General features: G+C 49.9%; 3 protein-coding genes across 5 annotated transcripts in view; 1 reads left to right on the top strand and 2 right to left on the bottom strand.

Annotated features, from left to right (window-relative positions):
- Window positions 1-1,176: 1,176 nt before the first annotated feature.
- Window positions 1,177-2,530, bottom strand: LOC118589324 (diazepam-binding inhibitor-like 5). The gene is made up of 2 exons (XM_036196521.1): window positions 2,277-2,530; window positions 1,177-1,797 (listed from the first exon to the last, which is right to left on the bottom strand). Exon 2 carries the CDS (start codon window positions 1,749-1,751, stop codon window positions 1,488-1,490), a length of 264 nt encoding a protein of 87 aa, XP_036052414.1. The 5' UTR covers window positions 1,752-1,797; window positions 2,277-2,530; the 3' UTR covers window positions 1,177-1,487.
- Window positions 2,134-9,318, top strand: Gemin4 (gem nuclear organelle associated protein 4). Its single transcript, XM_036196515.1, has 2 exons — window positions 2,134-2,542; window positions 5,978-9,318. Exons 1-2 carry the CDS (start codon window positions 2,533-2,535, stop codon window positions 9,142-9,144), a joined length of 3,177 nt encoding a protein of 1,058 aa, XP_036052408.1. The 5' UTR covers window positions 2,134-2,532; the 3' UTR covers window positions 9,145-9,318.
- Window positions 9,319-10,608: 1,290 nt separating this feature from the next.
- The window catches only part of Tlcd3a (TLC domain containing 3A), a 29,725-nt gene continuing 18,891 nt past the window's right edge, over window positions 10,609-21,442 (bottom strand). Inside the window, exons 1-5 of one of the 3 annotated variants that reach the window (XM_036196518.1) lie at window positions 17,820-19,767; window positions 17,440-17,523; window positions 14,567-14,768; window positions 12,920-13,015; window positions 10,609-12,112 (exon numbers count right to left, since the gene is read on the bottom strand). In XM_036196518.1, the coding sequence (XP_036052411.1) occupies window positions 11,843-12,112; window positions 12,920-13,015; window positions 14,567-14,768; window positions 17,440-17,523; window positions 17,820-18,295 (1,128 nt within the window). In that variant the 5' untranslated portion in view covers window positions 18,296-19,767 and the 3' untranslated portion in view covers window positions 10,609-11,842. Of the gene's footprint in view, window positions 12,113-12,919; window positions 13,016-14,566; window positions 14,769-17,439; window positions 17,524-17,819; window positions 19,768-21,442 lie in introns of those variants that run through there. The other 2 variants (XM_036196520.1, XM_036196519.1) reach the window with 2 other exon arrangements.

Genomic DNA, 21,442 nt, shown 5'->3' with positions numbered 1-21,442 from the left:
CGGCTTGGTGGCGCACATGTTTAATCCCAGCACTTAGGAGACAGAGGCAGGCAGATTTAGATCTCTGTGAGTTCAAGGCCAGACTGTCTACAAGTCAAATTCCAGGACAGATAGGGCTGTTACACAAAGAAACCGTCTCAAAACAAAAACAAACAAAAAACAAAACCTTTAGGGCCCACAATATAGCTCTGTAGGTAAAGGTGGCGGCACAAAAGCCTGGCAACCTGAGTTTGCTCCTTGAACCCATGTAAAGGAGAGAATCAACTCCACAGAGTTGTGTTCTGACTTCTTGCACGCCTAGCATACTCACTCCTGCCACACCTACACATAGTGTACACGAAATAATAATATTTTAATGATAAAAATATACTTTATAATTCATGCTTGTAATCCCAGCACTCGGGAGGAAAGAGCAGATGGATCTCTAAAAGTTGAGGCCAGCCTGGTTTACACAGTGAATAACCAGACCAGCCAGGCCCTATCCCCAAAACCAGAATAGCCAAAAAAACAAACAACAAACAAAACCATCTTTAGAAATGATTAGATTTGCTAGGGATCAAACCCGGAGCCTCACACATGCCAGACAAGTGGCTGTGTCTCAGATGGAGGACAAGTTTTGAAGTTTTTGAAGAAAAGTATTGGAAAATGCCATGCTACTGTAGAGTCCTTCAAGAACTCTAGCACTTCATCCGCCAGCTTCCAGGCACCACGGTAGCTCATTGAGGTCTCTGAAATGGTTGACAAAGAGTACCTGGGCATGTGTATGAGCCACATGTGCCTATCGTCATACTGTCTGTCAGGGCTCCAAGCAGAAACCTAGGTTAAGAACAGCAATCCTAAGAACATTTAGGATGCTAAGCCTTAGATGAGTCTTTCAGATGCTAAGATTCTGAAACGATCTTGCACCACTGTCCCTCGGCTGCTGTGTTGTGATGCATGAGTTACTTCACCACTGTGTCACTGAAAGTTTGAGTTCATCAAAACACTAACTTCTCTGGGCCTGTGTTCTAGATGGGGGCTTTTCTATTTGACTTTAGCTCTTTAGAAGGCAGAGTCCATTTCCCCTCTGTATTGTTGGGTTCTTGGTGAGTTGACAGCCCTCTAATGATACAGATCCAAGGCCCTGCCTCCACTTCCAACCTTGGTCATTTTCATAGCACGATTCCCCCCTACCCATCTCCTCTTCTGCCAGATATCCATCCACATAGGCTGTGGGACTAGGAAGGCTGTCAATGCCAGCCAGACCACACAAAGCCAGATTAAGGGAGTTTTACCCAGCAGAGAGATGCTTTTGCACGTTTGAACCCCTTTCCAGGACCCTCACAGAGTTTCTTTTGCAACAGACTCCACTCTGGTGCGGTTCAAGTGATTTATTTGATGTCTCCGCTAACCCTGCTACCCTTTCAGTATGTTTCAGCCATTAGGAACTCTTAAGCCCATTCCCTACCAGTGGAGCCATGTTATTTCTTGTAGCTGCCAAAATGTCCTTAGCAAGGCTCCTTTTTCTTCAGCTCTTCCACTTTGGCAATGTAGATCCTCATGGCATCCATCTTGGACATCCCTTTGTTCACATTCCACGCCTCCCATTTGGCCTTTGCTCTCACATCTGTGGCCGGTGGGACAGGGATGTTACAGTCGCCCTGGGTGGCCTGCTTGTAGAAGCTGTACACCAGCAGTTTCTCCTGATCGCTCACGGGACCCTTCAGCTGTTTGAGGGAAGCGCAGGCCATTTCAAATTCCACTTGGCTCATTGGTGCACCAGAGGCAGTGCCTCTCTGTTCTAAGTGATACCTGGTACTAGAAGAGGGTTGGGAATAAGCAAAGCAGGTGATTATTAGGCCTTGGGGGAAAAGGGCAAAGAGATAATGTGTGAGGACGTTTGTGTGTGTGTTTGATAAAGTACAAGTCGCAGACCAGGAATCCATGCGACTGGTCCTGTCCCACAGTGCTCTTTCCAGTAAGACTGCCCTTCAAAGTTACAAAGGCACCTATGAGCCCTGAAAACGGACGTTGCTGTTGCCCATAGAAGACCGTGCAGCATGAAAAACAACTGGGCCTTTGTGCGTGTCTCTGAGGCTGGACAGGGAGGGGTGAGTCCCGTGGATCCGCTGCTGGTTAGTGGGCAGCCTGGGGAAGGCCATTCCGTAGGAGTGAATCGTGGGCGGGAGCTGCCCGGGGTTCCCGGGTGAGGGTGAGTGAGAGGTCTGGACTAAGGGGGACTGGACCTCCTGGCCTCTAGAGGCCAGATTCTGCAAGGAGCATGCCTAAGAAGTTACCTGACGGTAGACGGCTGGGAAGCCTGGGGCCGAGAGGGGGCGCTGTGGGCTTGGGCGGCCCCGACGCCTCGAGCTGGAGGAGGAGGACGGAGTACGCGTGCGCACGGAGCAGCACCCGGCCAGCGGAGTACCGCACGGAAGCCTAGGCGGGCTGTGGGCGGGGCCTGTGACACCGCCCTTTGTGCCGTGGCGTGGGCGCCGCGTTCTCGGCCTCGGAGTGGGAGGGGCGGCGTACCCCGCCGCCAGCTTCGCCGCCATGGACCTAGGTGGGTTCGCGTTTCCCTACTCCGGCCCTCGGGCCGCGCCCCGCAAAGCACCTCCAGGGTGAGCCGAGGCCCTGCGCTCCTCCAGTGGCGCTCTCCGGGTCCGGCTCTGGAGGCCCCGGGTTTGAGGAGTTTTTGGAGACCTGCGGCCGGGAGGCCGGCCTCCAACCCACAGCCCGCCTCGTGTTGGTCCTTCCCGATTCCCTCCTCCTCTCCTCGTGGTTTTTTCCCCCCCCCCCCCCGGAAAACAGCGATCGAATGTAGCCTTGGATCCCCCTGAAAGTGCACAGGGCTACTGCACGTGTTTCGGAAATGCCGGGCTGGGAGGGACGGACGTCCGGACCGGTCTTCCTTATTGAGGGAATGCGAGTCAGTGAACAAGTTTCTAAGCAGGTCTCTTAGTCCACAACGCGGAGATACTGTCTTCCTCCCAGAGGCTTGGAGTTTCTTGAAGACCTCGTGCGGAACTCGGCGCCCTACCGTGTCTTGTGCACAGTGGTGTCCCGCAGCCCTCGCTTGCAAGCACGGGTTGCAACAGCTGAGATGGCACTTTTTAAATCTGGGTGCTGTTTAGTTTGGAGTCTCCTCCTAGGCGGGGTCTGGAAGGAGTGCGGCGTTGATAGAAATCTGTGGCCAACTGCCAAGCCTCCCCACCCTATTAGGTGTGCTCTTGAGAGGGTAAGATGGGGAAGCTGTCCTGGGAGGAACTCCAAGATTTGCAAATAAAATGGCTTTGTCCCTAGCCAGCTCTTGAGTGTGGAATGGTAGTTTCATGCCCCGCAGCTGTGAAGAGTTCTGCCATGACTTGACTCCGCTGGTTCAAACACCCTGCACAAATTGTGCCTGGGCCTCGAGGTTCCCGTCTGTAAAACAGGAGTGATACTCCTCAAGAAGTTAGTTTGATGATTAAATGATTTTATAGGTGTAAAGCTGGGTGTGGTGGCTTATGTCTGACTAGCACTCTTGAGGCAGACGCAGGAGGATCTCAAGAGTTCTTTCTAGGCCAACCTGCTCCATATAGTTTCAAGCCAGTCCTGGCTACATAACAAGATCCTATCTCAGAGAAAAAAAAAAAAAAAAAAAAAAAAAGTGTGCCACCAAGCCCAGCCCAGTGCCTGCCAGAGTAAGCAGTCACTTCCTAGCACCAGCTACTGATAGTCTTCCAGTTTCCCCTAGCAAGTCTGGGACTTTGTTAGGCACATGTACACAGTGTCTGAAAGGCACATTTGGCGGCAGACATCTGCCCAACTAAGCTAATAAATGCAACAAAATTGAATTTACAGTCACAACGGAATAGTGTTGGGGGCAGGCGGAACAGCCTGAGCCAGAAAGAACCCCGCCACAGAAGCCTAGCTCTGCCTGATTGCTACTGTGGAAGCCAAGGTGCATGCCTTTAGGCCAGAATTTAGTAGTGCTGATCCTTGACTGTGTGTGTGTGTGTGTGTGTGTGTGTAAATGGTTAGTGGCCAAGAGATTCATTAGTTGGCTGGAGTCAGTATTTCTTTTTCCCCTGGGGGTAGGGGAGGTGTAAGACAGGGTGTCACAATGTACCTTGGCTGGCTTCATAGAAATCTGCCTCCTTAGAGCTGGGATTAGAAGCGTGGGCCACCATAACTGGCCACTGGAGTCAGTATTTTTGCTGCTAACTCAGTGACCTATAAGGAATGGGGAAGATGTGTTCCTGGGAGCATGGGGGACTGAGGCAAGGGTTAGGCATCTCTGGGCCCTGAGAATGGGTGGGGGTTGTCAGGAACAGTGGCCGTGACCAGTTAGTTGTTACACTCTTATTTTGCTTCTAGGCCAAGTTTTATGCTTTGATAAAGACCTGCACCCTTTTGTTTTTGTACTGGAGGAGATAAAACAGTGACAAGACGGTCCTGCCAACAACTGGCCACTTAAGTCTAGCCCTTTATGGGCTGACCATTGAGATATATACATAACCCTTCCATACTCCCATCCCTGAAAGATGTTTCCAGAAGATAGCTACCAAAATAGTTCCAGAAGTATGATGCGTGTGTTGTGTCATGTGACTTTCATGGTTATACCATGAACATTATAGTCTCGTGTATGTAGACAGACTCAGTAATGTGCAAAGTCGCCTTTTTGGAATGACAGCTAGGATTTCAATCCATTTGTCTGATGAAACTAAATATATCAGTTCTTAGTCCAGTGAATGACTGACTGCCTTCCTGGGTCCTGCCATTGAGCCAGAACCTTCAGTAGCTTGTCCTTTTTGACTGGAAGAGACTGCTGGGTGAACTTTTTCCCTGTATGTTGAAACCCATTAGCAGGACTGATTTTAGGAAGAAGGGAAGCAGGGCTGGGAAAATAGCTCAGTGGTGGAGTGCAAGGCTCTGGGCTCAAAAACAAAGGCTCGGCTGGGTGTGGTGGCGCACGCCTTTAATCCTCAGCAAGCAGAGGCAGGCAGATCTCTGTGAGTTCAAAGCTAGCCAGTTCCTGGTTGAGACCCTGTCTCAAACAACAACAAAACTAAAATAAAACAATAAATACCCCCCCCTCCAAAAACAAAAACAAAGACTGCTCATGGTGCAGAGATGGGCCTCCATCTGTGTCACTCACATGTCACAGAGCTCGGGTTTTGTTTTTTAATTACTACATTCTGTGTGTGTATGTGTGGGGACCCTCGGTGGAGGTCAGAAGACAGCTTCTTGTAGAAGTGGGTTCTCCCTCGCTGGATCAGGCCTAGGGATCAAGCTCAGGTCATCAGGCTTGGAGCAGATGGTCACTGGCTTTTGTCATGTCTTCTAATACATACTTGGTGGCACTGTCCCTCAGTCCTCTACCCCCTGTAACCTCACATTCCAGCTTTCCTCTTGACACTTTGCTGAAGGATCTTAGTTATTCCCTTGGTTTCCATAACTGCCTATATTCACATCAGGACTCTTCTCCTGCACTCGCTGCCATTGCTGAAAGATGGTACTAAATGTTCTAACTCCAGGTACCAACACTGAACTTACCATCCCTTTAAGCCTGCCCTGGGGGACTGGAGAGACAGCTCAGTGGTTAAGAGCACATAAGATACTTGTAAAGAACCAGAGTTCAGTTCTCAGCAGCCACATCAGGTGGCTCTCAGTCACCTCTAACTCCAGCTCCAGAGGCCCAGATAATTCAAATAGATATAAAATACTTAAAAAGAAATTTGGAAGCCTGTTCTGAATCCCTCTCTGCCTTTTTCCAGAGATAGCATTGTCCTCCTGGTTTCCATTCTAGAGATCTTGGAAACTGGGTTTTATTCCCCAGCCAAGTCCTTATGACCCCAGCCCCTCAGGAACTCTTACTAATCATGTCTTCTTCCTCTTCTGTTGATGTCAATGTCGTCCTTCACTTGATCCTGACAAACATCCAGTGGCTGTTTCTCTCTCTTAGCCTCCGCTTACCATTCTGAAAACTGGATTAACTTTTTGCTTCTCTGTGCAGGCCCCTTGAATATCTGTGAGGAAATGACCATTTTGCATGGGGGCTTCTTGATGGCTGAACAGCTCTTCCATCCCAAAGCCCTGGCACAGGTGACAAAGTCAGACTGGGAGCATGTGGGGCAGCCCATTGTGGAGGCCTTGAAGGAGATCTCCTCAGCCACAGCACATTCCCAGCCATTTGCCTGGAAGAAGAAAGCACTGATCATCATCTGGGCGAAGGTTCTTCAGCCCTCTCCTGTCAGCCCTTCTGACACCGATACTCGATGGCAGGAAGATGTGTTCTTCTCCGTGGGTAACATGATCCCTACCATCAACCACACCGTCCTTTTTGAGCTGCTTAAGTCTCTGGAAGCTTCTGGACTCTTCATTCAGCTCCTCATGGCCCTGCCTACCACCATCTGCCGCTCAGAACTGCAGAACTTTCTGGAACACATGACTATTGACACTTCTTCCAAGGATGTAGCCTTCTTCCTGGATGTCTGGTGGGAGATGATGAAGCACCGGGGTGACCAGCAGGACCCCTTGCTTTCCCAGTTCAGGATGATGGCCCATAAATACCTGCCATCTTCAGATGAGTTCTCCCATCCTCCAAAGAGGTTTAAGTCTGACCCAGATGTAGGTCCTACCATGCCGCTGTTGGCCATGCTGCTTAATGGGCTGAAGCAAATCCAAAAGAGAATCCTGTGCCTCGGGATGAAGTGTTGTGCGTTAGCTAACTTGGCTGACATGCTGAGTGTCTTTGCACTGATGGAGGATGACCCCCAGGAGGTATCTGCCACCATGTACCTAGACAAGCTAGCCACGGTGATCTCGGTATGGAATTCGGACACCCAGAACCCATACCATCAACAGGCCCTAGCTGAGAAGGTCAAGGAGGCAGAACGGGACGTGAGCCTCACCTCACTGGCCAAACTCCCCGGTGAGACTGTGTTCATGGGGTTTGAACTTATGCACAACCTGCTGCAGGAGTGGGGTACAGAGCTGCAGGACATGCTCAACAGCAGTCAGGGGACAAATTATGACACCTACCGGCTGTGTGACAGTCTGACTTCCTTCAGCCAGAACTTGAAGCTCTACCTGGACACTGCCAGCATGTCCAAGGAGGAGAGGCAGGTGGTCTGTGAACTAGCCGAGAGTGTCAGGGACTTCCTGAGAAAAACCAGCAGAGTGCTGAATGACAAGGGCCTCGAGGACATTACCGCCTCCATTGCCATGGCCATCATTGAGCAGAAGATGGACCGGCACATGGAAATGTGCTACATTTTTGCTTCTGAGAAAAAGTGGGCCTTTTCAGATGAGTGGGTTGCCTGCCTGGTTAACAACAGGTCTCTCTTCAGAGAACCAGACTTGGTCTTGAGTCTGCTGGAAACAGTGATGGAAGTCATCACATCTAACAGGGTTATTCCCCAGTCTCAGATCAAGCAGGTGACCTGCTTGACCTTGGAGTGCTATGCAGAGCTCTCCCTACCAGACAAAAATAAAGTCCTTTCTGGTGTCTTGCATTGTTGGGGGCCAAAGGGCCTCTCAGACAGATTGTCTATTTACTTGGAGGGTTTCCAGGAAGACCTCAACACAACGTTTAACCAGCTAGCACAGAGCACCTCTGAACAGGGTCTGGCGAAAGCAGTGACCTCCATGGCCCGCCTGGTGATCCTCTATCCAGAAGTCGTGGTGAAGAAGATGTGCAGCATAGCTGTGACCAATCTGGGCACTCATAGGTTCCTGGCCCAGATTCTCACTGCCTTCCCTGCCCTGAAGTTCACAGAAACACAAGGGCCAAAGCCACATACCAGTTTCATGGTGTCTTGCCTCAAAGAAACTGTCTGGACAAAGTTCTCTACACCCAAAGAAGAGAAGCAGTTTCTGGAGCTGGTGAGCTGCCTGATGAATCCTGTGAAACCACAGGGGATTCCAGTTGCTGCTCTTCTGGAGCCTGATGAGGTGCTGAAGGAGTTTGTCCTGCCGTTCTTGATGCTGGACATGGAGGAGGTAGGCCTGAGTCTGAAGCTCTTCATCCAGACCCTTGAAGCCAGTGTGAGCTTAGAGGGGTATTGGCTGCAAACCTGCTCCCCATTCCCGCTGCTCTTCAGCTTGTGCCGGCTCCTGGACAGCTTCAGCAGGTTCTGGCAGCTCCCCCGGGAGACACGCTGCCTCCCTCTGGACAGCAAGGATCTGGTGACCCACATCCTGGAGCTCCTCTGTGAGATTGTGCTGGCCAATGCAGAGACCTTCTCCCCAGACACCTGGGCCAAGTCCCTGTCCTGGCTCCACCGCAAGGTAGACCAGCTAGACTGGACTGTGGGCCTGAGACTAAAGAGCTTCTTTGAAGGACACTTCAAGTGTGAGGTGCCGGCCACCCTTTTTGAGATCTGTAAGCTCTCTGAGGCCCAGTGGACCTCACAAGCCCATGAAGGCTATGGGCCTGGCACGGGGCTTCTCGCCTGGATGGAGTGCTGCTCCATCTCCAGCAGTGTCTCCGAAGAGATGTTCTCCCTCTTAGTGGTGGATGTGGACAATCCTGAGGAGGTCAGGTTATTTAGCAAGGGCTTTCTGGTGGCCCTGGTACAAGTCATGCCTTGGTGTAGTCCCCAGGAATGGCAGTACCTGCAGCAGCTGACCAGGAAGCTGCTGGAGAAACAGCTTCTTCACGTCCCTTACAGCCTCGAGTATATTCAGTTTGTTCCCCTGCTCAACCTGAGGCCCTTCGCCCAGGAGCTCCAACTCTCCGTCCTCTCCTTGAGAGCTTTCCAGTTTCTCTGCAGCCAGAGCTGTTGTAACTGGCTTCCTATGGACGGTTGGAGCCATGTGGTCAGACTCCTCTGTAGCAGTCTGACCAGTATCCTGGATGCAGTCAGGTTGATACAGTCGGTGGGCCCCTGGGCCCAGGGACAGGAAGGGGACTTGACTCAGGAAACCTTGTTTGTGTATACCCAGATGTTCTGTCATGTTCTGCACATCATGGCCATGCTTCCCCAGGAGGTCTGTGAGCCCCTGTACGTGCTGGCTTTGGAAATCCTTACCTGCTATGAAACCCTAAGCAAGACCAACCCTTCTGTGGGCTCCTTGCTCCAGAAGGTCGATGAGCAGCGTTTCCTAAAGTCTATCGCTAAGAACATTAGCCCCGAGGAGCGGCGCCAGACCTTGCTACAAAAGATCAACAACTTCTGACCTTGGAGGGCAGAACAGAAGCATGGTGTTCCTGCAGGGCCCAGAGCTGCACAGACCTTACAGTTAGGTGAGAGTGTACACACGATGAAAGGAATACTGTACAAGAGAAATGTAAAGAAATAGTTTCTTAGGTATTTGTCACATACTGCTACAATAAAAATCTTTTGGATTTCATCTTGTCTTGAGCCTTTCTCAGAAGTTTGGGCTTAAATATGCATCCAAAGTTAGGTTTAGGTTATCTTTAGGATCAAGTCAAGCCAGTGGGCCGGGTGTGGGAGTGTGCACCTATGACGTCAGCCTTTGGGAGGCTGAACCGTGGCAGTCTGGACTACATAGTAACATCCAAAAGTTAAAAAAAAAAACAAGTCCAGCTGGGGAGGAACATGTCTAACTGAAATTCTCCACCTACATTTGGCAGTAAGCCCAAAGGTGGAGCTACCTAGTTAAAAAAAATACGAAGTTACATGTTCTTTTTACCAGGCCTCTTGGGAATCTTCAGCTAGGCTTGATAACAGTACATCCCTATAATCCCAGCATTTGGGTGGCTGAAGTAGAGGGCTCCCTAAGTTCAAGGCCATCCTGGGCTGCTAGCAAGCATTTTAGTATTTCATCTTTTTTCCAAGGTTATCTCAAAAAGGGCACATGTGGAAAGGGCTCATTTGGCACTGGCTGGGACTTGTGTGCCAGAGAGGCCTGTACCTCTGTTGGAGGATTGAAGCATGGAACACTGGTAAGGGGGTAATAACCATCCATTCAGCACACCCAGGAGGAGCTGTGCTAAGCCAAGGCTGGTGAACAGCTGATACCCTGGAGTGGCATCTTCGTTTTGATGAATGAATGGCAGAGGTAACAATGTATGCGGAAGCATGAGTGTGAAGGATAGTATTACACAACTCTTAACTGGTTGGGGGCTGGGGATGTAGCTCAGTGGTAGAGCGCTTGCCTACCAAGTGCAAGGTCCTGGGTTCGGTCCTGGTTAGGAAGGTATCGTTTAGGGGGATGAGAGAAAAGGTCCCATCACCCCCTGCATATCCACACCCTCATTTAAAAATGGTTCACTACTTTTCTCCCACCTACAGTAAACTGTTCTGTGGTCAACAGGCAGGCTTCCACCCTCCCAGCTCCTAATTGGGATTCACTGAAGTTACATGTGAACACTGAGCTTGAACTCGGCACCTCCGTGAATCCTTTGGTACCTTGAACCAACACGTTGGATGAAGGTATGAGTAAGAGCTGCTGGACATCGGTCACATGCCATGGTCAGACTAGGAACGACCCCACACACCAGTCTGTCAAGCTGGGTCTCAGGATGTTTGAGGAAGTCCGTGCCAATGCACTTAGCAAACAAGAAACAGGATTTAGGAGTTGGGGATTTAGCCCAGTGGTAGAGTGCTTGCCTAGCAAGCGCAAGGCCCTGGATTCGATCCTCAGCTCCACAAAAAAAAAAAAAAAAGGCCAAAAAACCAGGATTTAGTGCAATTTAATCACCATGTGGATGGATGACTTGTGGATACATGGACAGTAAACAAAACACAAAACAGCATTTTTGTTTTTTTAAAATGGCACCTATTAAAGACTGAAACTCAAAATTTGAGACAATCATCCAGTCCTTTAGAAGTCCATGAACAGTGAATACAAGGCACTTGTAGTGTTTCTGCTGCCACCTAAAAGTGGCAGCAGGCGCTCTCGAACTCAGCCTGCTGTGAGGGATGATCAGTGCTCCACCACACCCGACTGCACATGGCGACCACGTAGGTCCACGGGACATGCTCTGGCCAGCTTGGCCGCCCTCATGTTCTCTAGTCTGTGGCTAGATGGCCACACACTCAATACAGAAAAGAGTCTCTTCAGGAAGCGCTAGCCTGCTCCAGACCTCAGAGGTTGGAATGCAGATGTCCGTGTCCATTTTGAATGAAAAGGGCAGTGTCAGAGTGGTATGGCCCAGTCATCCACTGTAGAAGCCATCACTTCACTTTGTCCTGGAGTTTTAGACCAGCTTTCTATGTGGACGCAGAGAAAACTGGGTCTGAGAGGCGATGCTACAAAGAGAATAGTGTTGGTGACTGCTTGCAACAAGCTCACAGGTTTGTGCTACTGGTCTTTCTACCAAGTCAGCCTGCAAAGGTGCTGGCCTCTGCTGGCCTCCTGACCTACTCAAGTGCTTCAGGTTCTCAGCCCTGCCTCTTGCCCATTGTCAGTGAGCCCTTCTGACTAGAAGGCAGTAGGATGGGAATTCATTGCTGATAGACAGACGGGAAGACCAGGGCTGTCTAGTAAACAGTAAAAGACTACACACCCACAATGCTTTTCCTAGTGTTGGCAAAACGACGCTGCTTCAAGAACCGAGTGGTCCCTTGCTTTTGGTCCAGTATTAATGGATGTTGCCCTGAGTGGGGACGGCAGTGCTTCGCCTCCCAGGGCTCTTGTCAGAGGCCCAAGGAAGGCTCCTCAGGCTTGCTTGAAAACTACTTGGCTGCAGTGGAGGTTTGACAGGATCCAAGTTATCACCGGGGGGAGAAAGTGCTTTTGCAAAAGGAGCAGGTTAGAAGGGAGAGGTAATGGGGATTCTTACAAAGAAAACCTCAAATCCAGAGGCTTATCAATATCCAGAAGGCAGCAGCTACCCCAGGCACAGTTTGGTCCTTGGAATACTGAGTGGAGGAGGCAGCTAGTGTGAGTTCCTGACCCCTGAGATTAATTAACCGTTCTTTTTGGCTTTGGCAGTGTCAAAGAGCCGGGCTGCCTTCTTGCAGAGCAGTGAGAACCAGTAGAGCTGGGGAGAGATGAGGATGGCATTGGCCACATTGCAGTGCAGAGGAATATTAAATGGCACTCGGAGCATGCTTATTCCTTTGTGTTGGCTGTAGGACCAGTACATGAAGGGGAAAAGAAGGATCCGGCAGAAGAGGAAGGTGGTCAGCGTGAGGATTCCATTGACCTTGTAAAGGAGGGTATGCTGCTGCTTCATCTGCAAGGAAAAAGGAAGGAGAATGCAAGGTCACCAAGAGGATGGCTCATCAGGTTCAGAACCCAGCTTTACCATAGTCAGGCAAGTTCTTGTACAAGTCAAGGCCTATAGCGCTAAATTGCTTGGCACTTAGACACACACACACACACACACACACAAGCAGGTATGCAGGCCCATGCATGTACCTGTGGAGACCAGAAGATGTTAGGTGTCGCCCTCTCACTCTCTGGGGACGGGGTCTCACTGAACCCAGAGCTCACCCTTTCAGCTAGGCTGCACACTCAGCCATGCCTAGCTTTTACAAGAATCAAGCCGTACTTGCTCCTGGCCCCGTGTTATGATGTTGCCCTGAGTGGGTAGAGGGGGATAAGACTGCTTTGGTACAGCAAGCTGTCTTGTCCACTGCGCTTGTCTCTTCAGCCACCATATACAGCCTCATAATTTTACCAAAAGTGATGCTGAATTTGACCTAAGCCACCTCTCTTATAGGTATATAAGAACAAGTGATTAAATTGTGGTCAGGAAAATAACGCAATTGTGTGTGTGTGTGTGTGTGTGTGTGTGTGTGTGTATGGTGTGTGTGTGTGTGTGTGTGTGTGTGTGTGTGTGTGTGAGAGAGAGAGAGAGAGAGAGAGAGAGAGAGAGAGAGAGAGAGATCAAAAGTTTCATCCACCTGGTTTGGATGATGATGTAACATGTCATAGAGTCTCTTCTCCTGGCGCTAAGATCTCACCAAAGCCCAGACTCCAGCAGCAGGGTAGGATCTGTTCCCTCCTACCTCACATCTGCCGTTTCACTCACACACACCTGAATCAGAACTCTGCCCAGTGACACAAACGGAGTACTCAGTTCTGCTGTGAAGATGCAGCCGACAAAGAAGTCCCCAAGTTCTCCGCGGAGCTTCTGCAGAGAGAAGAAAGGGAACTGAGATGTGGAGGTTCAGAAACCACTGGAAGGAAAATCCTAACGGGCTGTAGGGGAAAGATAACCGTGAGACCCTGAAGGGGGAAAAATGTTAACAGGTAAGTGGCCATCCAGTTAATATCCTGTGGCTCCCCTGCTAATCACTTGGGGACTACCCAAAGTCAAATGCAGATAGGCTCACTGAGTCCTACAGCAGGCTTCATCTGATTTCAATGACAATAGGGAGGAACTCTGTTGCTTCTGTGTCAAAAGCACTGGGCCTGTTCAGTCACCAAAGTATGTGCCAGAAGGCAAAGTCCTTACCGAATGGAGTACCATCTTTTTTCCTTCCTAAAATAGCAGCCTACCTGATGGACCAACCTGCTCAGTAACACTGGAGTAAGACTTGGGGCAAAAGAGATGGCGCAGCTGGTAAAGGCAATGGCCCCCAAGCCCCACAACCTAAGCCCCACAACCTAAGTCTGACCCTATACCACCTATAGGACCTGTATGGTAGAAGGAGAGAACTGACTTGTTCTCCAAGTTGTCCCTTGACCTCCTCCCTTGTGCCCACATACACACACATACACAAAGGAAATAAGAAAATCGAGTGCTGGGTGTGGTAGTGCATACTTTTAGTCTCGGCACTCCAAGACAGGAAGATAGCTACACATTTGAGAACAGACTGGTCTACATAGTGAGATCCTGTCTCAAAAAAATAAAAATAAACAAATAGGGCTGGAGAGATGGCTTCGTGGTTCAGAGCACTGGCTGCTCTTCCCAGCACCATCGTCAGGCAATCTGGATCTCCAGCTCCAAGGGATCTGATACCACTCCGGACTTCCACAGGAGCCTGCACACCCACTTCAATAAAATAAAGCAGATAATCTCTAAAGAAATGATGTTGACGCCTGTTGGTGGTGCAGGCCTGTAATTCCAGCTCCAGGGGAAGCTGAGGGCGGAGGACTACAAGTCCAAGGTCAACCTGAGCAACTTAGACTATTTCAAAAAGTCAAGAGAGCTGGGGGCACAGATGAATGGTAGGCTGCTTTCCAAGCATGAGAGAGGTGCTAATTTAATTCCTGGTAATGGGGAAAAAAACAAAAAACAAAAACAGGACAGGAAACATAGCTCAGGAATTAAGGGCACTGGCTACCCTTCCAGAGGACCCAGGTTCAATTCCCATCACCCATATGGCGGTTCAGACCATCAGTAACTCTGGTTCCAGGGAATCCAACTGTAGTTCTGGCCTTTACAGCTGCCAGGTAAGCAAGTCATGTACAGACATACATGCAGGCAAAACCACCCATACACACACAATAGAAACAAATCTTCGAAACCGTAAGAGTGTTGGCCAGGAGTCACCAACATTTCAGGTGGTGTGGCTTTCCTTCACTACTTGCAAGGAAGACTGAAGCCAATGACGTAGTTAGCCGGAGGGTGGGCAGAGCACAAAAGGGGAGAAAAGGGGCTCTCCCACTCCTAAGGAGTCACCAAGGCAGTTTCAGTGGCAGAATGGCTGGCTGAGGCTGTTGTCCTGAGAGGCTGTACCTGTGAGACAGGCACAAGGACAAACAGGATGACCGCATGATGCGTGACCATTAGGCGGTTTTCAATCAGGAAGTTCCGGAAAATGGTGGCCCGTCTGAGTTTCTGGTCTCTGGTTCGGCACCATTCGCAGAGGTACATGGCATAGCAGTCATAGATCATGTACGGTATCAAAAACCAGACATACTCTGTGGCGAGCCAGTGCCTGAAAGAAAGCACAGGGGCAGACCCAATAGCCATGAATGTCAATGATGGAGCACCACGTCGGCCTCTGCACTGGTTCTCTTCAGTGCTGCTCTCAATCAGCTGTTACTTTGGACCCTTCACAGTGAAGTGGGTAAACTGTTAAGGAGGGCATCTCTAAATTACAAAGCAACCTTGTGAGGGTCGAGGGTAAAAAGCAGGCATTCACTCTGCCTGGATATGCAGGTGGGTTACTCTAACTATTTGCCTGGTTCCTCCACTAATCTACAGACCTGAGCATTCTGATAAAACTGACTTTGATAGAGATAAACTTCCCAATGATTCAGCAGCTCCACCAAGGAACTGGTTTGGAAGGTCTTCTAAATCACAAGTCCAACCTTTCCAGTTTAACTCCTCAGTTGCTCAACAGTTGGGAGTCTCAGAGTTTCACCTCTAGCTCTACACATTTTCTCTTGCTTCTCCATGCCCCACTGTAGACAATTTGTAGGGAGCACTCTGGCCATGTTCTTTCCTTATCTATGGTTAACTGTGGGTTCCATTCATTCATAAAAGTATGGGACCAGCGAGATGGCCTAGTGGGTTAAGATGCTTGCCTGATGACCCCTGAGTTTGGTCTTCAGGACCTACATGATGAAAGGAGAGAATCATTTCCTGCATGTTGCCTGACCTCCACAAGTACAGCATGGTTCATGCGTGCATGTGCACAAACGCACTAAATGAATAAATTTACTTTAAAAAGAAAAGTGTGTATAGAAATGGGTTTGGATTTCATGGACCACATCACAGCATCTAAATACCAAGAGAGGCTGGGACAGAAGATGTCCATTTCCTGGCCTGATCTGGGGCATATATGTATTCCTAGTAACTTGCCCAGTAGGAGTGAAACAACATTTGCTGAGCCAAAATGATGTTTTGTTACTGTTCTAGCATACACAGGAAGGACTATGCCTGCACTTACCAACACCACACAAAAACTTCATATAAAGAAACATTGGAATCTGCCCTGTGCTAGGGAGGATCAGATTTGCTTAGTAAACTTTTGAGCAACCATGTTAGAAGAGGAAACTCAGTATACAATTCTCTAACTACCTAACCACCAGGTTGTCGGAAGTGCTTGTGAAGCACTCTGTTCCCCAGAGAGTCTAAACCCATGTCTAGGATCCAATCTGTACATTTCACCTTGTCTCAGGTGATTTCCCAAGGAGCCAGTCTACTGAACTGCAGCACCGGGAAGCTAGAGAGGTTGCCATGTGAGAGTCTGTTCCTGAATTAGCTCCACATTTATCACAGCTCAGCCGAATCAAAAAAGAATGGAATAGAGGGAAATAATAATGACACTTGTAGGCAAACTGATTAGCCAACGTCTGTCAGGCCCAAAGATCTAAGACGTATTCTAATGCCCGTCAGTGGCCTCCCTGCTTCTCAGAGCCGTTTCGGGTAGAGCAACTGCCAAGAGCAAGCAGGCCAGGTGGTGCACACCAAGGAGGCAGAGGCAGGAAGACCTCCGTGAGTTGAGGCCAGTCCAAACTACATAATGAGACACTGTTTCAGAAAGAAGAGGAGACGTAAGAGGAAAAACATGAAATGGTGACGGCAAGATCAAACCCCAGTAAGATCCCAGGCCACCATGAGACAGTCTCTTTCTTTCCTCTGGTTCCTCTTCCAGCGGGGAAATGGGACACTGCAGGGTGGAAAATCGGGAAAGGCCACCCAACTTTCTCTGGACACCTGCCTGTCCCCCTTGAGCTTCTCTGGAAGAGAAAAGAGTGGTTCAAAGAGCCAAGTGGGAAGACAGATAAATAAAAACATGCTGATGTAGTGGCACATAACTGCTCTTCTGCCCTGTGGAGACAGATGGAGCGGGAGCGCTACAAGTTCCAAGCTGGTCGTCAGGTCTACAGATAAAACAAAAGCATCACCGCTCCCCAGGTTTAAACAGGATAGCCCCTTCTGCTCGTTCTTCATCTCACTGAAGCGCCACAGGCTTCCATTTTCTGGCCTGACTTTGGGCGCAAGCATGCCTGTTTTCTGAAGGCACCAGAAACCTCTTGGTTATCGTGAGCAAAGGAAGAGCAAGTGCAGTATCCGCAGGGAATGGGACCTCTGCTGTCAATAGAAGGAGTTGGCTACAGGCACAGGGCTGCTATCTCTGCTAAAGAATGTCCCAGAGGGAGGCCGGGCAGTGGTGGCCTTTAATCCCAGCACTCCGGAGGCAGAGCCAGACGGAACTCTGTGAGTTCAAGGCCAGCCTGGGCTACAGAGTGAGTTCCAGGAAAGGCGCAAAGCTATACAGAGACACCCTGTCTCGAAAAACCAAAAGAGTGTCCCAGAGGGAGAACCCAGTGAAAGCATTTCAAAGAACCAAAAGCCATACTCCTACTTCTAAACAGGAACGGTGGGACTGACTACAAGGTCCTCGAACACTCCTTAGCCACGCCCAGTCTCTTGCTCTCTAGCATTTTTCCACACACCCCTCGGTTCTCCTAAGCTGGGATGTATAGGAAGCAGTGAGAGGCGGGCACTAATTAGGGTGCACAGGTATTCCCACCAGGCAGTCACAAACATAGCACTACAAAGAATTGCGCCTGCGAGCCACTAAAATGTGAAAACGTTGGGGGATGGGGAACCCCTCAACCCGGGTATTTGTACTTCCACCTGGGATGGGACATTACCTGTCTGTGACCACGTCGCTGCAGGAGCAGATGATGATGAGCCCCGCCCCGGTGGCCAGCACAGCCTGCACCGAGGACACCAGCCTGAGGTGGGGCAGAGAAGAGAAATCAAAGAAAGCGTTCTTACTCCACAACTGCGGACAGCACAAAGCCCCACTCTCCAACCTGCTCGTCCCGGGCCGAGGCGCCCTCCGGGGCGGCCATGGCGTCGCGACGCCCCGAGCTGGGGCAGCAGGCAGGCAGACGCACACGCCCTTCCCGATCAGGCCCGCCCCGCACGGAGGGGCGCTTCCCGCCGCCCCCTTTCCGCCCGCAACCCCGCGCAGGCCCGGAGCGGAGGGCAGCGCCCCGCCAGGGCGGTCGGCCGGGCCCCGCGGTACCTGGTGCCGACCGTCAGGCAGTCGTCGTCCGTCCATCCCGGCCGCGAGCGGCGCAGCGCCCAGGTGCTGAGCGCGAAGAGCCCCGGGAAGAAGAGCGCGCCGCTGGCCAGCGTCAGCAGCATCGGTGCGGGTGCGAGTGCGGCCGCTGGCTGTGCAGCGTGCTCGGGGCTGGCGGCGCGGCCCGCTCTCGCTATTTCTAACCTCCTCCCGCCCCGCCCGGCCGCCGCCACTCGGGCTCCGCCGGCACTGGCCGCCGGCCCCCGGCGCTCCCCCGCGTGACCAGCGCGCCGGCCGCGATAGGCGCGGGCAGGAGCTGGGGCGGGGTCTAGTCGTGAAGCTGCCCAGTCCCCTGTCTGTCGCCGCGGGCGCGTGCAGGGGCCTCCCTGCAGGACGTGCACCCGGGCGCGACGAGCGCCACGGAGGATCCCGCGGGTTGTGGCCGCCTGCCCTCCCTCATCCACCGATCCACCGAGCATCCATCGTCGCTTCCAAAGGGAATTTAAATGGCCTTCCTGCCCATCAGGGAGTGGCTTCTTCGGAATCGCTAGGAAGGCTTGAAAGCCTGCGTCCCTCCCTCCCTGCTGTGGTACCCGTAGACCTCTTGGCTTTGGGTCCAGATACCACCTGGGTCTTGGTAATAGTGTCACTGTGCTGAGGATGACAGCTGTGTCCTGATTTAACAGTTCTTGCGCTAGATGGTTCCACTTTAGCTTAGCACAGTGAAACTCGCGGGACAGTCCAGTCGTTTCAGTATCCAGTATCGCCGAAAGGACTCTCTTAGGAGAGAAACTGCTTTGGTTTGTAGCTTCCAACTTAATGTGTGAATGTGTGGGGAGAGGGGTGGGTGTTAGGATTCAGTTAATGCCCAGGACAATCGAAAGGTACTAAGGGTCTCTTTAAATCACCATCATGAACAATGCTCTCCAAAGTCTCATTAGAGAGGTTTGACTGAGCTCAGCCTCTCTGAGCTGGGCCACCATATCCTCAGTTGTGGAACGAGGAAGCTGAAGACAAGCCCTTCAAGGCTTTTCCAAACCTTAATTCTTATGATCCTGGGACCTCTATAAAATAAATAGTAGATGGTTTCTGATAGATGTCAATAAATTAACATTCAGTTAATGGTGTGGAAATATAGCCAACATAGCTTTTGCTTGTTTCAATTTGTATATAATGATTATTGAGTCAGATTTTCTCAACATTAAAAAGTAATTTCTCTTTTTATTATTATTTTTACTATTATTGGGCTGTAATCATTTGGGAGAAGACAACTCTTCATATCTCCCTACATGTTGCTAATGTGAATTTAGTTGACATTAAGATAACACAACTCAAAGAGAATTGGGGCTTTCATTCACTTAGGGCAGGCTGCATCTCTGCTTCCCCAGTCCACAGCTAACATAAATGGTAGATGAAAAGGTACCAGGGCGCCTCACAAATAAGACTCTCATGTGAACAAAGTCCATTAGTCTATCTGTAAACTTTCCATTCTCTCCAGGAAACATCTTTTGGCATCCCCCTTTCTAGTCACTATCCACGAACCCTGGTCACCTCCAGCTCCCCCAGTGACTCTGAGTGGTTCTAAGTCTTCCCTGCCTTGGCTAGGAGAGATTAGCAACAAGTAACAAGTATGTCAACAATGCCCAGTGGTCAGGAATGTCCTCCGCACAGGAGGCTGTTCACTAAACTCTTAAGATGCCTTTATGAAATGAATACACAACAGATGTTTCATATATAGAAACGAGAGAAAAATCAGTTTCCAACATTGTGCCCAAGGAAGTCACCACAATGTTTAGATCGATTCACTGTAAAGCCAGCAAACATTGATTTGAACTTGGCTTTCCAGTAATCAAAGCCTTGTGGGAGAATGATAAAGCTGAACCAAAAGTACCAAGCCCTAAGGGAAGGGGAGGAGGGAGCACCAAACTATAAAGAAAAAGAAAGGAAGGAAGGAGGGAGGGAGGGAAGGAAGGAAGGAAGGAAGGAAGGAAGGAAGGAATAGTTTTAAGATGCTGCTCTTCCTTCCGATGCTCCCCCCACATGTGTATCTAACCCAGAGTCTTGCACTTGTCAAGCAGGTGCTCACCCACTGAGCTATCCTCCCAGCCCACTTCAAGTCTTGACAAACATTTCCTCCTTCACAAATGTTTCTGTGTTCTTCCGGGTAGGTTTATAAATTCATTTTGGTTTTTCTTTTCTTTTCTTTTCTTTTTTTTTTTTGCCAGAGCTGAGGACCAAACCCAGGGCCTTGCACTTGCTAGGCAAGCGCTCTACCACTGAGCCAAATCCCCAACCACTATTTTGTTTTTTAAAATTTATTTATTTTATGTATATTTGTGTTTTCCTTGCATGTATGTCTATATGAGGATGTTGGATCCCCTGGAACAGACAGTTGTGAGCTGCCAGGTGGTTGCTAGGAATTGAACCTGGGTCCTCTGGAAGAGCAGCCAGTGCTCTTAACCACTGAGCCATCTCTCCAGCCCTCATAAATTCATTTTCTAATGGGTGTGTTTTTTTCTTTTTCTTAGATATGGTCTCTCTAAAAAGTAGCCCTGGCTAGCATGGAATTTGCTCTGTAGACAGGCTGGGCTCAAACTCAAGAGATCCACCTGTCTCTGCCTGCCCAGCGCTGTCTTTGTATTTTATATCCCAAATTAAGCATGGCACCTTTCAAGGGTTCAATAATGATATTTTTAAACTGTATGTTGAGAACTATACTGTATGCTAGGCACCACATCAAACACTTTGCATGCATTAATTAAATCCTCAAACCTGTTACTGTGTGTGAGAGGGGAGGGAGTACGAATCAGACCAGAGCGATTTAAAACTTACTCCAGTCACGTTGCTGGCAGCAGAGCTGGGGCTGAATTTAGTTCTGTCTACCTTCAAGGTCAGCGTGCTTAATGACTATATTGCTTGCAAACTTGATAATGAAGAGTAATACTCTTTCTCAATATGGTTTCAGAGTAATAACTACATAACTACTGTTCCTCATTGTTTACTTGCAAGTTTAAGTGTGGGATATGGAGTTTATGGGCTCAAATGCTACGTTTTGTTTTGTTTTGTTTTGTTTTGTTTTTGTTTTTTGAGACAGGGTTTCTCTGTAGCTTTTTGGAGCCTATCCTGGACTAGCTCTGTAGCCCAGGCTGGCCTCGAACTCACAGAGATCCACCTGCCTCTGCCTCCCGAGTGCTGGGATTACAGGCGTGCGCCACCGCCGCCACCGCCACCGCCACCACCGCCCGGCACAAATGCTACTTTTAAGATGTGCATATGTGCAGTGTGTGTGTGTCCACATAACACACAGGCATGCAGCCAGAGGCCTGCCCTGTCACTTTCTGCTGTATTCCTTTGAGACAGGACCTCTCACTGAACCTGGAGTGAGGCTGGCTGCCAGCAATCCCAGTAATCCTCCTGCTTCCACCTCCAACAGCCCTGGGGTTAGAGGCGTCCATAGCCACACCTGCCTTTTTGTGTGGGCGCTGGGGATTCAAACTCAGGTCAGCAAGCACTCAGCCATTGAGCTTTGCCCCCAGCCTGAAAATTACCATTAACACTAAAGGTAAGTATATTATTAATTACTTTTTGTACTCAAAGAAACCTCAATGTGGATGGGAAACTGACTT

This window comes from Onychomys torridus, chromosome 8 (genome assembly GCF_903995425.1).
Source record: "Onychomys torridus chromosome 8, mOncTor1.1, whole genome shotgun sequence".
Taxonomy (NCBI): Eukaryota; Metazoa; Chordata; class Mammalia; order Rodentia; family Cricetidae; genus Onychomys; species Onychomys torridus.
Note: the sequence above shows the minus strand (reverse complement) of the source record. Positions and strands in the feature narration are given on the sequence as shown.